The sequence below is a fragment of the Polypterus senegalus genome, chromosome 11 (assembly GCF_016835505.1).
Source record: "Polypterus senegalus isolate Bchr_013 chromosome 11, ASM1683550v1, whole genome shotgun sequence".
Lineage (NCBI taxonomy): Eukaryota > Metazoa > Chordata > Cladistia > Polypteriformes > Polypteridae > Polypterus > Polypterus senegalus.
In genome coordinates this window covers 160,209,243-160,225,081 of record NC_053164.1, presented here as the reverse complement: position 1 = coordinate 160,225,081, position 15,839 = coordinate 160,209,243, and the positions used below count along the sequence as shown (strand labels likewise).

The following is a 15,839-nucleotide window of genomic DNA, read 5'->3' as shown; positions in this document are numbered from 1 at the left end:
GAGGATGATGACAGTTTAAGGAAAAATGGACAGAAAATGTAATCTCATTAGGATTGATTGATTGAGATACTGCAAATTATTTTACGAAAAGCAGAGTAATCTAATCATTGATATTTTAATTAGCCATAATTGACAGTATTCCAAAAATGATATTTATTTAGAGATGGTTTGCTTGGTTTGTGTTTTAGTGAAACGTGGCTAACGACTACCATCCCAGATGCTAACGTGGAGCTACCTGGGTTTAGCACAGTTAGAGCTGACAGCGACGCAAGTACCTGCGGAAAGAAGAAAGGAGGAGGACTCGCTCTCTATGTCAATACAAAGTGGTGCAACTCAGGACATGTAAACATTAAAATCTCCACTTGCTGCAGGGACATCGAACTGTTGGCCGTAAGTCTGCGCCCCTATTACTTGCCCAGAGAGTTTGGACACGTGATTGTTGTTATTGTTTACATCCCCTCAAGCGAGCGGAGATGGCGAGTGACATCATCCATTCCGCAGTTGCTAAGTTACAAACGCAGCACCCTGAGGCACTTGTGCTAATCGCTGGAGAGTTTAACCATGTAACGCTGGACAAAACAGAAAGCAGATCATAACCTGGTTCTGCTTCAGCCTCAATACAAACCAAGAGTGAGGGCGCTACCTACAACTACACGCTCATTCAGGAAGTGGTCCCCTGAGGCAGAGCAGGCTCTGAGAGACTAACAACAAGCCATGGATTACAAGTGACATCAAGGGCCTTTTGAACCAGAAGAAAAGGGCTTTTAAAGGTGGTGATCAGCATGAACTCAAGCGCGTGCAGAAGGAACTCCGAGTCCAGCTCAGGGCGGCGAAAGAGCAGTACAGGAGAAAGCTGGAGCAGAAGTTGCAGAACAACAGCATGAAGGAAGTGTGGGATGGGATGAAGATTATGACTGGCTGCAGCTCGAAGCGGGGTGCCGCCATCGAAACAGACGTGGAGAGAGCAAACCAAATGAACAACTTCTTTAATAGGTTTGATCACAGTAACCCACTCACCTCGGAGTACTGCATCCTCCAACCATCCTTCTGCTGATACCAGCATAGGTGAGACATCCCCACCCACAATTACAGCAGCCTATGAGAGCTGAAAAGACTTCGTGCCAGCAAAGCAGCGGGTCCAGATGGTGTATCGCCACGACTGCTGAAGGCATGTGCGTTGGAACTGGGGAGTCCTCTACAGCGTATCTTCAACCCGAGCCTGGAACAGGGGAGAGTCCCAAGGCTTTGGAAAAAATCTTGTATCACCCCTGTCCCAAAGGTATCACGTCCTAGTGAGCTGAATGACTTCCGGCCTGTTGCTCTGACGTCACATCTGATGAAGACCATGGAGCGGCTGCTGCTTCACCACCTGAGGCCACAGGTCCGCCATGCCCTCGACCCTCTGCAGTTCGCATACCAGGAGAAGGTGGGAGCGGAGGATGTCATCATCTATATGCTACACCGATCCCTCTCCCACCTGGACCGAGGCAGTGGTGCTGTAAGAATTATGTTTTTGGACTTCTCTAGCGCCTTCAACACCATCCAACCTCTGCTCCTTAGAGACAAGCTGACTGAGATGGGAGTAGACTCACACCTGGTGGCATGGATTGTGGACTATGTTACAGACAGACCTCAATATGTGCGTCTTGGGAACTGCAGGTCTGACATTGTATTCAGCAATACAGAGGCGCCAAGGGGACTGTACTTTCTCGGTCCTGTTCAATTTATATACATCAGACTTCCAATATGCCTCGTGGTCCTGCCACGTGCAAAAGTTCGCTGATGACACTGCTATTGTGGGCTGCATCAGGTGTGGGCAGGAGGAGTAGTACAGAAAGTTAATCAAAGACTTTGTTAAATGGTGCGACTCAAACCACTTACACCTTAACACCAGCAAGACCAAGGAGCTGGTGGTGGATTTTAGGAGGCCTAGGCCCCTCATGGACCCTGTGATCATCAGAGGTGACTGTGTGCAGAGGGTGCAGACCTATAAATATCTGGGAGTGCAGCTGGATGACAAATTGGACTGGACTGCCAATACTGATGCTCTATGTAAGAAAGGTCAGAGCAGACTATACTTTCTGAGAAGGTTGGCATCCTTCAACATCTGCAGTAAGATGCTGCAGATGTTCTACCAGACGGTTGTGGCGAGTGCCCTCTTCTACGCAGTGGTGTGCAGGGGTGGCAGCATAAAGATGAAAGACGCCTCACGCCTGGACAAACTTGTTAAGAAGGCAGGCTGTATTGTAGGAGTAAAGTTGGACAGTTTAACATCTGTGGCAGAGCGACGGGCATTAAGCAAACTCCTGTCAATCATGAAGAATCCACTGCATCCACTGAACAGTGTCATCTCCAGGCAGAGGAGTAGCTTCAGTGACAGACTTTTGTCACTGTCTTGCTCCACTGACAGACTGAGGAGATCGTTCCTCCCCCATACTATGCGACTCTTCAATTCCACCCGGGGGAGTAAATGCTAACATTAATTTTATTTTTATTTATTTTTTTCATTTTTTCATTTTCATTCTTATTACTATTTAATTTAATATTGTTTCTTTGTATCAGTATACTGCTGCTGGATTATGTGAATTTCCCCTTGGGATTAATAAAGTATCTATCTATCTATCTATCTATCTATCTATCTATCTATCTATCTATCTATCTATCTATCTAATATGAAAACTTAAAATGTCTTCTTTACAAGAATTTAGAGGATGACATATATCAAGATAGAAAAAGCCTTTTTACAGTTGTTTTGACAGTGGCCAAGGGCTGTGTTACTCACTGTGCGGTTTTCTTGATGGAAGTTTGCCAGTGTTATTTCAAAAATCAAAAGAGTGGCACATTCATTTGCTTTGATGTGTCATTTCTTAATTCATCATTTTAAATTGTGGTTTTAGTGAATTAAAGAGCACTTGCCAAATTTCAGTAAGAAGTTACAGTGAATAAAATTCAAGTCTATCTCAGGAATATTCATTCACTCACTTACTCACTCAGGATTAAGTTAGTATCATTAGTGTAATGAGTGCAACATCATTTTTAAACCAAACCCATTAATGTCTGCACAGACTTTAATTTCTGACTAATCCAAAATAGGATTTGGAAATGTTTGAAAATACTGTAAATGAACAGATGAATTTAAATATTTGCATCTTTACCTATTCTTCAAAGAATCCTTTAGTCTATTGTAAGGTTATAATCAATTGTAGAAATGGTCTTAATTTATAAAAGATTGTTTTACATAAAGTCTTGTTCTCAGGAGAAACTCTATATCACTGCAAAATAAAAAGAACCACTAAGAATCTAAGGAAGCTATAATGACTTTTTAAGTGATTGTTTTCATGGTATTGTTTATTTATTCCTTGTTTCAGTGCCAGAGGCATAATACTTTTGGAATGACTTCCTGTTTCTTAACTGTATACAGTTGTAGAAGTTATGTAATTTTGTGCTTCCTCACCTATACCTCAGATCTATCCTGGAATTTGCAATATATATGAGATGATACACTTTCCTGTGTATGTGAATGTAAAAAACAGAATGAGATAATTTTCAATTATTATGTTTTCACGACTTTCAATTAACCTGGAATTAATACACTCCTTCAAAAGATGTTGGATTAGAGAGCTGGTCATGTGAGACCTCCCAGTGTGAGGAATGGTTATGTTCACTACAAGTTGTTACAGCTGATATTTGTTTTTCTTTCAATACATGTTATACAGTAGTTTAATATGGAACTACGCATTTCCCTAAAGAGGGAGCATCGCCATTTCTGATTAAACAACCACTGAAAAGAATACAATTTTTAAAATTTATCCTTGTTTTCATGTTTCTTAAGCACTTATTAACAGAAGACACTGTTTCAATTCTGAACATGGAGTCAGACATCTTCTGGAATGACCCACAGGTCTTCCTTTTACAAATATAATATAAACTCCCCTAGACTCACATCAGTGACTTATTGTGATTATATGTTTATTGATTATTGTGATTTTATGTTTCATGTTTGCAATGCTTGCATATCCAGGACAGTGTCTCTAAATGACTACAGATAAATTCATTGGCATTTATATGTGGTCTATTAAAATCAGAAAGGGGAAAAGCTTGAGGTCACTTATGAAGTAAGTGGACTGCCAAGCACTGCCTGTACAGTGTATAACATCCTTTACACAGCAGGTCTTTTTTCAAAGAGTTTTAAATGAAATTTATCACAAAATTATGTAACATAATTAGCATAATTAATATGCATAATAGCATAATAATGTAACATAAATAAGCTATTTATTATAGCCAAATCAATTTATACTTATCTTTGCATGGTAAATATTTATGAATAACTAAAAGGGTATATACACAATGTTTACAAATAACAATATATTATTAAATCCAGTTAATTAGGTGTTGGGTAGAGGGTGCCAGAGCCTGTCTCAGCAGCACCACTAAGTATCAGCCAGGAACCAACCTTAGACAGTGTGCAAGTCCATCACAAGGGCCATACTCACATACACACAGAGTCACATTCAATGCCTTTGTCATTTCCATCATAATTCTTTATTATATCAAGAATTTTAAGAGCTATGCAATGAAAAAGTAAGATCATTTTAATTTTTTTTAAATCTGTCTAATCCAGTTAAAATTTTAAAAGGAGATGAAGACTAGCCTAGAATAATTTTGCTGAAAGTAGACTGGGGTGACATTCCATTCTAGAGCAAAGTCAAACACATACTTAAACTTGTGTTGAAATTTTAACATTAATAATTATATTAAAGTCTTTGGGATGTGACAGGAAATTGGATATGCTGGGGAAACATCACAAGAATATAAAAAAATATTTAAGCTCCATACATTTTGGCTGGGTGAGTTATTAAATAGGGATACTCGGAACTGTGAAAAACCAGAGCTAAGTGCTCCACCACCATACTGCTCATAATCATTTTGCTTTTATTAAATACTAGGTGTCTCCCGCGGCTCTGCCTGCATAGTAGTGAAACAGGACAAACTTTAACAATCAATAAAAAAAAAAACAGGTATCGCTAGCTAAGCAGAGGCAAGGTATGCTCCAACACATGGCGACAGGTAGAGCGATTTGAACAGAGGCTGGCATGTGAGTGAGGAGGGCCCCGCTTGGCTCCCTACTCCAGACGTCATGCTTCCTCCTCCCCTTGGCCCACTGCCTCTGTCTGTGAATAAAGAGAACTATAATAATTAGCACAATAAGAAAAGTTGCAAAATAAACCAGAATGTTCAAGCAAATTATAGAAAAAAACCCAATCTAAATTCTTTAAGTAGTTCTCTTGTGAAAAGCAGACAAACATAGAGACAGACAGACAGACAGGCAGATGTTAGATTTGGTATACATAGAGATTATGGAATAACATCAGCTTTTGATTTGTATATTATGCTATAATTATTTTCAGTGACAACTGTACCAAATATGATAATGTAGACCTATCCGTTTCTTATGTAAAATTGCACCCTTAAAAGAGCTAAATACAAAAGATATATTTGAGATATTGTCTTTCTCAGTGGGGTGGTGTTATGTTGGGACATAAAATATAAAGCATATACAGAACTGCAGCTGCAGAATATATAATACATATTTATTTGCGGGTGCCTAATTTCTTAGGATGTACAATTCATGCGTGCGTTTGTTCATCCATCTGTTTTCTGAGCATGTTTATTCTACTACTGTTGTTGTAGAGAGTTAGAGTATAGCCTAGCAACACAAAGAAGGAACAAACCCTAAATCACTCACACAGATCAGATGCTGTGGAAAGTAATGCACAGTAACATGCGCATGTCTGAGTACTATGTAGAGAAAGTTTATGCAAAAAAGGGGAATGAGCAAAATCCATGAAAAATTAAGGAAATATACAACTCAATAGAGATAATAACCAGAATCTGAATCTAAACCACTAACCTGGACCTGTCAGGTGGGAGTGCTATCGGTGTGCTTCTGCTAAGTGAACAATTTTCTGCATAGATTTGAATAAAGGTAAAAGATTACATAATAAATAATCTAGTTATTTAAGGAATTGATGCTATAGGTAAATGTAATAATCAACAAATAATTACTAAAGCAAAGACATTTTCTAAAGTAAGCTCTATAAGTGCTCTTCATTCACATACAGAAATTCCACAATAGATATGGCAGTGTTGTTCTTACGCAAATATATCTTTCCATTAATGTTAACTGGCATACTTAAAGAAAAATATGAAATCATAATATCATTAGCAATAATACGGGGAATCTAATTCCTTCTTAACATTGACAACAATTGCACCTGCTGGCCTTAACAGGGTTATTAATCTCACCTGCTTTCTATAAAATGAGTCCTTTATCAGGAACATGAGTATATTATTGGCTTTTAGTGAGATAGTGGTAAGTGGGTTTTCTTCTTCCTTTATGTAATGTTTATATTTCTTCAGTTTGTGCTCAGAAAGGGAATGAGAACATCCTGAAACCTATTGACCATTAAACTATTATTTTTAATATTTACATGGCAGAACTGTGTACATTGCCCAAGTTGCTGTATATGACTTGACTGAATTTAAAAAAAAGGTCTTGTTTTTTCAAAAAAAAAAAAAGTTTTATGTGGGATTTTGTATAATATTGATTTGCGTTCTGTTCTTTAAAAGTAAATAATGATGAGTTGAACTAGTGACTTCCAGATGCTCATGGAGCTTATCTGAGCCAATAAAAAATCTTTGCTAACAGTCTTATGATTGATTGCTTTTTCTTTAAAAAGCCAGCTGCTTTTTGGGATTTTACTATTTAATTATTAGCCTGACATGTTTTTTTCATATAGATGGTTTATTGTTGAATTATTGATCTTATGGCAGAAATGTCACTTAATCTAAGTTTGTTCAAAATGTACTGTCAGAAAAACAGATGCAGTTTACTTTACTTTCCTACTGATGGAGTATCTTTTCTGGGAGTGAATTGACACTTACTTGATCAATTGCCACAATAAATGAAGCTGAAACAGAGAACTCTTATATAAAATTACCTTTAAAACTTTTGAATACCAATTACTGAGTAATATACCTTTAACTAAAGCTAAATGGTTTAGTGACATCACAAAAATGTATACTTTTACATTAATTGTCTACTTAAAAACTAGAATTCACCCTTATATTTAAATATGCTAAGAATTTAATCAGTAAAGTAACTATCCTCTAAATGTATAATAATGCAATTTGGCTCTAAATTACAATATGCATAGCTTAACAAAGTAAACATATACAGTATACATATTACCAGCATAAATAAAGGAGTATATAAAATGGCAACAGGGAAGACAGAAAATGAACCTGCTAATACACAGCAACCAAAGTGACTTAGCAGACATGTTTTTTTAACTTAAAATAAACAATTCATTTAAACTTAAACACATTCTAAAAACATTTCTAGTGCTACAACACTCTAAATGGTTAGAAAAATACTAAAATGAAAAACTCTGTCATTAATGAAGAATGTTGGAAAATTCCTGAAAGTTTTTTTTTTGTCACTGTACTCATTACACTGCTATTCAGCTCAAAGAAAATGCATTTTTTAAGTATTCTCCAGCTTTATCCCTGGTTCCTAACATACTATTATACACCTAAATTGTCCTTTCTTTTATAACACTTGACTGCACATTTTATTGTTTCTTTTCCTTCATTGTTTGGTCTGATGTTTTGTATTTTTCCAAAAATTGTTCTTTTTTTTCTTTCTCTTTTACCACTTGATTTTTCTCAAATATTAGCCATATTGATAATTCAAGAATCTCTGTTTGTCTTTCTTAGTTCATAAGCTAGTTAAATGTTTTTTCCTCTCCATTATGGGGTCAAACCCTAATACTGAAATAAGTTTCATAGTAATTATGAACTTGATTTGTTTAATTTTTTCTTTGAAGCCTTTTTTGAAATTTGGATGGGGACAAGCCTAGAACCAAATATCTGGGAATTGTGTAGCAAAAGCAATTATCATCCACAAACCTTATAATCTACTTTAATTTTTAAATAATATTACATCTGGCAATTCATGTGAATACAAATATTATTATAATAGGAAATTAAGATAAAAAGAAAAAGAATCCTGTTACATGTTAAATCTAATTACAGCATCTTACATATAAAGATTTCAATTACCTAGGTAATTACTTGTATAGCTCTCATTTCCCATACCTATCTCTGTAAGCATTAGGTCTTTCTTCCTGATACCAGTAATGCACAACTCCAGCCTTAATTCAGCTCTGGACTCCAAGCTTACCCATTAACTGGCAAGAATATGTCTTCAATACTCTACCTAAAAGTATTTCTGAGCCAAATATGTTAACCATATTCAGAGTCAGGAAAGCCTTGTGGAAGTTCTATGACCATACTCTTCAAGCTCCCTTTGCCAACTCCAAGTAGTGCTGCAACTGTCAGCCCTAGATTAGATTAAAAGGACCAGACTGGCCCCAAATAACCTTTCCTCTACCCTTTGCAGTTTTGTGCTCCCATGTAATAAAGGATATTATTTCTTCCATTTAGTGGTTGTGTGGTGTTATGTAATTACCCACTGTCCAAAGGCATAAGTATTTTTGGGACATTTTCCATGAGTATGCAAATGACCATTTCTTAGTGGAGCATTGTTCCTACCAAAGCATGCATTTATCTTTTTATGTGAGTTTAGAAAGGTCCTGCCTCACCTGGTCACCCCACCATAAATCTTACAGACTTGTATGGACAATTTTGCAAACTTAGAAAAGCTATGTGAGAAATTTGCATTATCAAAAATGTATGATTCACATGTTTATCAGAAATAATGTACTGATTTACTGTGTTAACATTTTATGCCACCTTGTTAGTGACAGAATTAAGTAGTGCAGCTGCACTATAATGCTAATGCTGTATTAATAGAAATACACTTTTTTTTTTAAAATCAGACTTCTGCATCTTTAATTTTAATATTAGTTTGTCACAAGATGCAGGTTTCCTGAACAAGAACAAATTACTGAAAACCAATGGGCCTCTGACAGATGCAAACATATAATATCAGATTTATTAGATGTAGGTATTAGCTTACAACATTCAGAAGCATCAGAAAATATTACAAGTTTTAAAAGTATTACACTTGTTAAAAGCAGTGCACAGTTCCTGGATTCATTATGAAAAGCTTTTCTGTGAAGTTCCTATAAAAGTAGTGATAATAATAATACATAAAAACTTATATCTAATTTGACTATCTAACAACATTTTTCTGTTTCCTTGCATTATAAGTTGCACTTGTCCTAGGTGTGTCACTAATGTATGAGAAGGTGAGTAAAATACTTGATCTGTAGCGCTAAGCTTCTGATTTTCTGCACTTTTTAATTAACTTTTTTGAAACCTAGCTTTATGTATTTCCATGGTTCCTTGCATCCAATTCCTTGCTTACATAGGCTATTTAGCCCACTAACCATCACATAATTTAAACAGGTTCAATACTAGATGCATGGGGAGATAAAGTGTCATTTATAAGAAAAAAGTGAGAGGAGAAGGAGGAGAAGAGAGAGAATGTTTATGAATACCTAACTGAAAAATCAATGCACTTTATCAACTGATATAATATCATTTTACTATTGTGGTAGATATCCATCCATCCATCCATTTTCTAACCCGCTGAATCCGAATATGCTGGAGTAGATAGATAGATTAAAATATATATGCCCACATATACAATAACTAAAGAGAAAGAAACTTAAAAAGAAAGAAAACTTCTGATTTGGCAGTCACGAGTCACTGTCACAGTGAAGCATTATACAGGTGTATTGCTGTTGGTATAAAAGGACTGAAGTGGTGTTTCTTGATACACTTCTGCTGAACAATTAAATGGCTGAAAGTGCTCAGTTTTAGTGTGTCGGAGAGAAGATGTGCAGCATTGTTCATAATAGCTCTCAGTTTTGTTTTAATTCTCTTCTTTACTATCACCTCCTGTGGGTCCCATAACTGAGCCTACCATTTTAAGTTTGTTTATTCACAAGGGGTCTCTTGAAGTGATATTTCTGACCAGCACATCACAGCATAGAAAAGCGCACTGGCCATCACAGAGTTGTAGAATATGTGAAAGATGTCATTAGTATACTGGTAAAGAAGGAGAACCAGTCAATCAATATGTCAAAGCAGGGACAAAGCTTAAAATATTCCACTCACACCTTAACATCTGAATAATTATTCCTTCTTTGGTACTAGAAAAGCTGGTTAAAGTGGTCTGAACAAACACAGCACACCTGTCAGGAAGATCCCCATACAGATCTATGCCTAAACTATTACTTTTCACCTAGGCATTTTTTCAGTCGTTTATTTATCAGTTTGTATAATCTGTGGTAAAATGTTTGATGAATCCTCATAAAGAAGGAGACTTTTAAGGTTCAGTGTACAAAGTTGTATTGTATAAACTATCTATCTATCTATCTATCTATCTATCTATCTATCTATCTATCTATCTATCTATCTATCTATCCATGTGTTTATATAAAGTATATAGTCTATTCAAGATTTTATTTGTTAAATATAAAATGATGATTTCATCTATTCAGTCTTTTTTTATTTTCAGTATGTTATTTGAATTGTACAGTTAAAATACATAAAAATCCCAGAAAAAATAAAAATCCTCTACTTCTAAACTTCTAGGGATTGAGAAATTACTGTGCTGTGAAGAAATGTACTGTATTTATTACCTAGTGTCCAAAATGGTACTTTCTGTAATTGCTTTTTACTGTTTTAGTAGCACCTTAAACACATTTTAGATCAATCATTATTTGAATATTTGTGGTAAAGGCACAGTCAGATGTGGTCTGTCATAATGTACTTTAGGACTGGCTCCATACAACATACATAAACTTGTTGAAAATAAGGCATAAGTCTCTGCTGTCACCACAGGGGTGATTTTAATGATGTCAAATGCATGCTTGAGGTAATATGCAGAGATTAATTTGAAGGTGCTGATTTAATAGTCTGATTATTAAAGTGTCTTTTTCCATTCTGAAGCCACCAACTAATACCTATTTTTATGAGCACACAAATTTACATTCTCAGTAAAACTATACAGAATATGGCTTATACTTGAACCAATTGAAACATTCATTAATTATCAAATAACATTATATAATTTATTTTGTACGAAATCTAGATCGGACTATAAATATTTTATAGTATTTCAATATTACATACTTGTCATTGTCATCATTTTCAGGGTTTCATTGGAATCTTAATGCACAGCAACTGGGTCTAGCTTTAAAATACTGTACTTTTTTGGCAGTCATCTGCCATGTCAATTAAACCTATGTATCACGTAAGATCTTTGGCCCTGAAGCTTATCTACCCTTTTATACACAGCTTTTGGATACCACTCATTTTGCTTTTTTTAAGATGTTCAGCTACTCAATATGAACCACTCAGTTCTTTAACAATTGTATGTACTCATCCCAGTACAGGTGCAAAAACCATAAAGTCACCTTTATAAATATTAGCTGAAAATGTAATGGCATAAACAGCACAGATATCAAGCATATCTCAGTATTAGATTTCAAAGTTCTTACTCTTAAGAGTTTGATATTCAATTGAATTTTACACTATAGCTGCACACAAGCAAAAAGAAATTAAAAAGCAAATAACAACCTGTTATAAATCATCTCCTTCCACAATTTTCAGCCATGTACAAAAAACTTATGCAGGGTGATAATTAATTTCCTCTTTCCAGTCAAAAACTGTAAGTAATGGTCTGCAGCTAGGTGGAATCCAGTATACATCCGTCCTAGTTTCCTGTTTCTATTACACTGTATGTTACAACAATGATGTAAGACAATACAAGAATATTTAACAACTTTTTTGTATATACATATATTGTAACTTTTTTTCTTTCTCACATTTGTTTCAAGAAAGCAACTATCTTTTATGAATAAATCATAACTTTTATATACTGTATGTTGATAGTCACACTTCTAAAGATATATGTATTAAGGCAGACACTTATATGGCACTCTTAAAAAAAAATGCTTAAAGAATTTAACATTGTATATATTTTGAGAGTTGTATAGAAAAATGTGTCCATAAGAGTTGTGAAGCAATCTCAGGGAGAATAATAAATCTTCTTTCACATACTGTGAGCCCAGTACTGGCAAGTCAGATGCAATTTAGCTTAACAAGGATGTCTATATCTCACAGCTGCCTTGTCTTCATTGTCCACATTAGTTACCTAACATTGAAAAGATCATGATCCAGGGTAGGCCTAATAAGGCTTTGTTGTACAGCACAGGGATTTTTTAAAAGATTAAAAAGATGTCTTTTCCAGCCAGCTACATGTTGTAAGGTAATCATAGACTGCCTCGACAGACAGTCTCCTACTAAATGCAAAGTAAAGTTAGTGGTTTACAGATGCAAAATCAAAATTACCTTTCTTACTATATATCTTTGTTTTCTACTAATTGCATTATATATAAATCATTTTATTTAAATTAAACAAAGTTGCAGCAAATGTAAACTAAATTTTTAAATGAGTAAAAAACTCTTCAATAAACACAAAATAATACTTCCTTCCATAAAAATGGTTTAACTAGAACCTTAGCTGACTGTTCTAGTTATTATCAGACTGGATGATATATTCATTGTAGTTTGACCACCACTTCTACTGCAGTTTTAATAGATTTTTGATAAGTCTTTATCTTGACCCCTTGTCATAATGAAACTGAATAACTAAATAAATCAGAGAAAAATAATGAAAATACTACAGACCTGAATTGTTTCACATGTTCCATTTTCTGGCACAGAACATTGAAATGATTTACAAATAAAATTCATATTCTGTTATTATAAGTATTTGCCTTAAAATATAGGAAAGACATGTGCAAATCACAACCCATGTATATTAAATCATACCCATAAATGTAACATGCAGTTTCACAGTAAGGAATTTATCAGCTAGTCTAGCAAAATATAATAATTGAAAATTATAATTAATGTTGCTAAAACACAGCTGACACTTAAGCTATATCTCAATAAAAGACTGTAGAAACATTTTATGTAAACAACCAGTGTCTGTTCAAACTTTCAGAATCTGAAAATATAATTTACAATACTTACAATGAAATTTCTTGCTAGGAATAAACAATATTAAAATATAACAATACTATAAATGTTTCAAAGCACCCCTATGGAATTGCTTGAAAAAGTCAGCCTTTTTTATAACGCTTACTGTTAGGGAAGAAATGTAGTATTCTTTACATTACGAATATTAATATAGCTTACATTATGGGTTAGCAGTAAAGGGGAAGTGTTGTTTGCTTTGAAATTACACTATTAGCCACCAAATAGTTTCACTTAATAGCAAGAAATAAGAAAATGTAAACTACAGTTTTACTCTCACATCAGTGTTTTTAACCCTTTACAGACTATCAATTTCTTCTTCTTTAAAACTAAATATCTCAATGCAATATTGAAAATAATTCTCAGATTTGAGACTGAAAATACAATTTAATTTTATGTAAACATTAATAATGAGTGGCCTTGGCATTTCTGGATTTCTTCACATCAGATTGACCAACCCTGATCTTAGAGGTTCAAACTGGCTACAGGCCTTCACCTCAAACAACATCTTAATTAAAAAACAATTTGTACAGTTAAAAAATGTCCCTGTAAGAACTGTTACTCTTTTATACAACTTTGCATTATAATTACTTTTTTATTTTATGTCTTTAAGTTAACTGTAAAAGAAATAAGGGTTTATGTCACAGACATTCTCAAAATATTGGTTATGCTCCTAGACACAAACCTATTACTTTGATTTAACTCATTTCATATTATTTATCTTTATGAAATCAATTTTTTTAAATCAATATATTTAGTTTAAGTTAGCCTGTGTGGTGCACAAGATACACCTTATAGACTTAAACTGAAAACCAAAATGCATGCATACTTAGAGTTTCCTTTCTATGAAATACAATTTTACAGAGCTCAAGTGAAGCTATTTTTTTAATATACAGGTAGTTTAAGAAGAATACAAATAATTTGTTTTATAGAAAGAAAGAAAATGTAAAATTGTGAATCATCATGGTATCTGCATATAGTTAGATTTGCATCTATTTAAAACGTACATTTTAGTAGTTACAAAACTACTTTTCTTCAAAATAATTTAAAAGTTAAAATATACTATATAAACATAGTGTTCCTTTGCATTGGACACGAGCTACTCATTTAAAAAAATCATAGTTTAGCAACCTTCACGAAGAAACTAATGACGGATACATTGTGTTATTTATTTATTTTAAACTTTTCTTAAATATGAATTATACTATTACAATTACACGCATGCATCGAGGAATGCATTCTTGCTTTATCCAGCAATGATCAAGTGCCCTAGCACTATTCCAGTATTAGCCTTGTGGGGTTTATTAGTTTCGTGTGCTGCAAGTCAGTACAAGACCGAATAAATTGTTACGGGGTGATCTGTATACTAACTAAAAACATTCTAAAAAGAAAGGAATGACATGTTTAACTATATGCTTTACGGATTTTCCTGTCGAAAATGGTTGCAATGCTGCATCTGTTGATACACGAAATGGGTTTGTCTTTCACCTCTAAAAGATTTAGAGATTATCTGTATAGGGAGGGATTCACCGAATGCCTCGCTTCCTGCTTAACAGGCAAGAATCTAGTGATGCTCCAAAGAGATAAATGCATTTGGAATCGGCGCTACAAATGTACCAAAATTAGTATTTTAATGTATTAGGGCTGATCAGCCCATCTGGTCAAGGCAGCGATTTTCTGCTTGATGATATCACATCGGCTAAAGTAGGACGTGATGGACGTAGGGCATGCTGGCTCAAAACTGTGTTAGCAATAACTTAATCGTCGTGTACACAGAATGAATACAATACGCAATATGTGTGTGTGTGTGTGTGTGTGTGTGTGTGTAATAAAAATAAATTACATATGTAAAATGTACATATTAATAAACTTTAAAAGAATGAAATATTCAGCTTAGCGTATTGACGTTAGTGGATTTCGACTCCTTGGTTAAGATAGTACAATGAATATGTTTTGATAAAGAAATTAAATCTATTCACTTTTGCGTTGCTTAAACATGTGTATTCGTATAATTTTATTCACAATTGCTGACCATGTGGTATCCCAAACATATCTGATGTCCATCGTTACCTGAAATTAGGTGAGCCGAACGCGCCAGATCAGTAGTACAGAAAGTAAGCCCTCAGTCCAGCCCACCCTCACCGCCTGTTTTAAGTACATTCCATACAAATATGCACTTCAGTGCACCTATCAATTCTTTAAGCAGAAAACAAACTCCACATTTTTACACATCATTTAAACTAATTAATTCTCACTTCGAAAATGTGACACGTTTCAGTAAATTATCTTGTCAGCATTTCTGAGAATTCTTAACTGTCCTTAGTTCCTACAAAGCCGTTTTCCACAATAAAAATAGTTTCTTACCGTAATAAACGTAACCATAGCATCAGTATTAAGTTTTCCAACAAAGTCGACATTAAGGTGATAATATTAAGCAGGCTGCAGTTAAAGTTGCTGTTTTGCAGAACCGTGTATGAAGCTAGACTTAAAGTAGGACTATCTGGGATCTCAAACAGCGTAGTGCTCGCTCAGTCGCTCTCTCTCCCTCTCTCTCTCCCTCCCTCAATCGCGCGCGCGCGCGGTCGCTCGCTTTCCTTCTCACTGACGGGTGCTCTCTCTCTCTCTCACTGAGTGTAACAGAGTCGGAGTAGATTCTGTCAATACAAGCATCCAATTTGAATAGACTATAGACAGCGGTAATCAATGGAACGAGCATCGGAATGTACACATTGACATTTGTATTTAACACCAAAAGA

The 15,839-nt window shown here is 34.8% G+C and overlaps 1 protein-coding gene across 1 annotated transcript in view; it reads right to left on the bottom strand.

Moving 5' to 3' along the window:
- ntf3 (neurotrophin 3) overlaps positions 1-15,617 on the bottom strand; it is a 122,289-nt gene extending 106,672 nt beyond the window's left edge. Inside the window, exon 1 of the mRNA XM_039769974.1 lies at positions 15,448-15,617. Coding sequence (XP_039625908.1) covers positions 15,448-15,465 — 18 coding nt within the window. The 5' untranslated portion in view covers positions 15,466-15,617. The remainder of the gene's footprint in view (positions 1-15,447) is intronic.
- Positions 15,618-15,839: the final 222 nt, after the last annotated feature.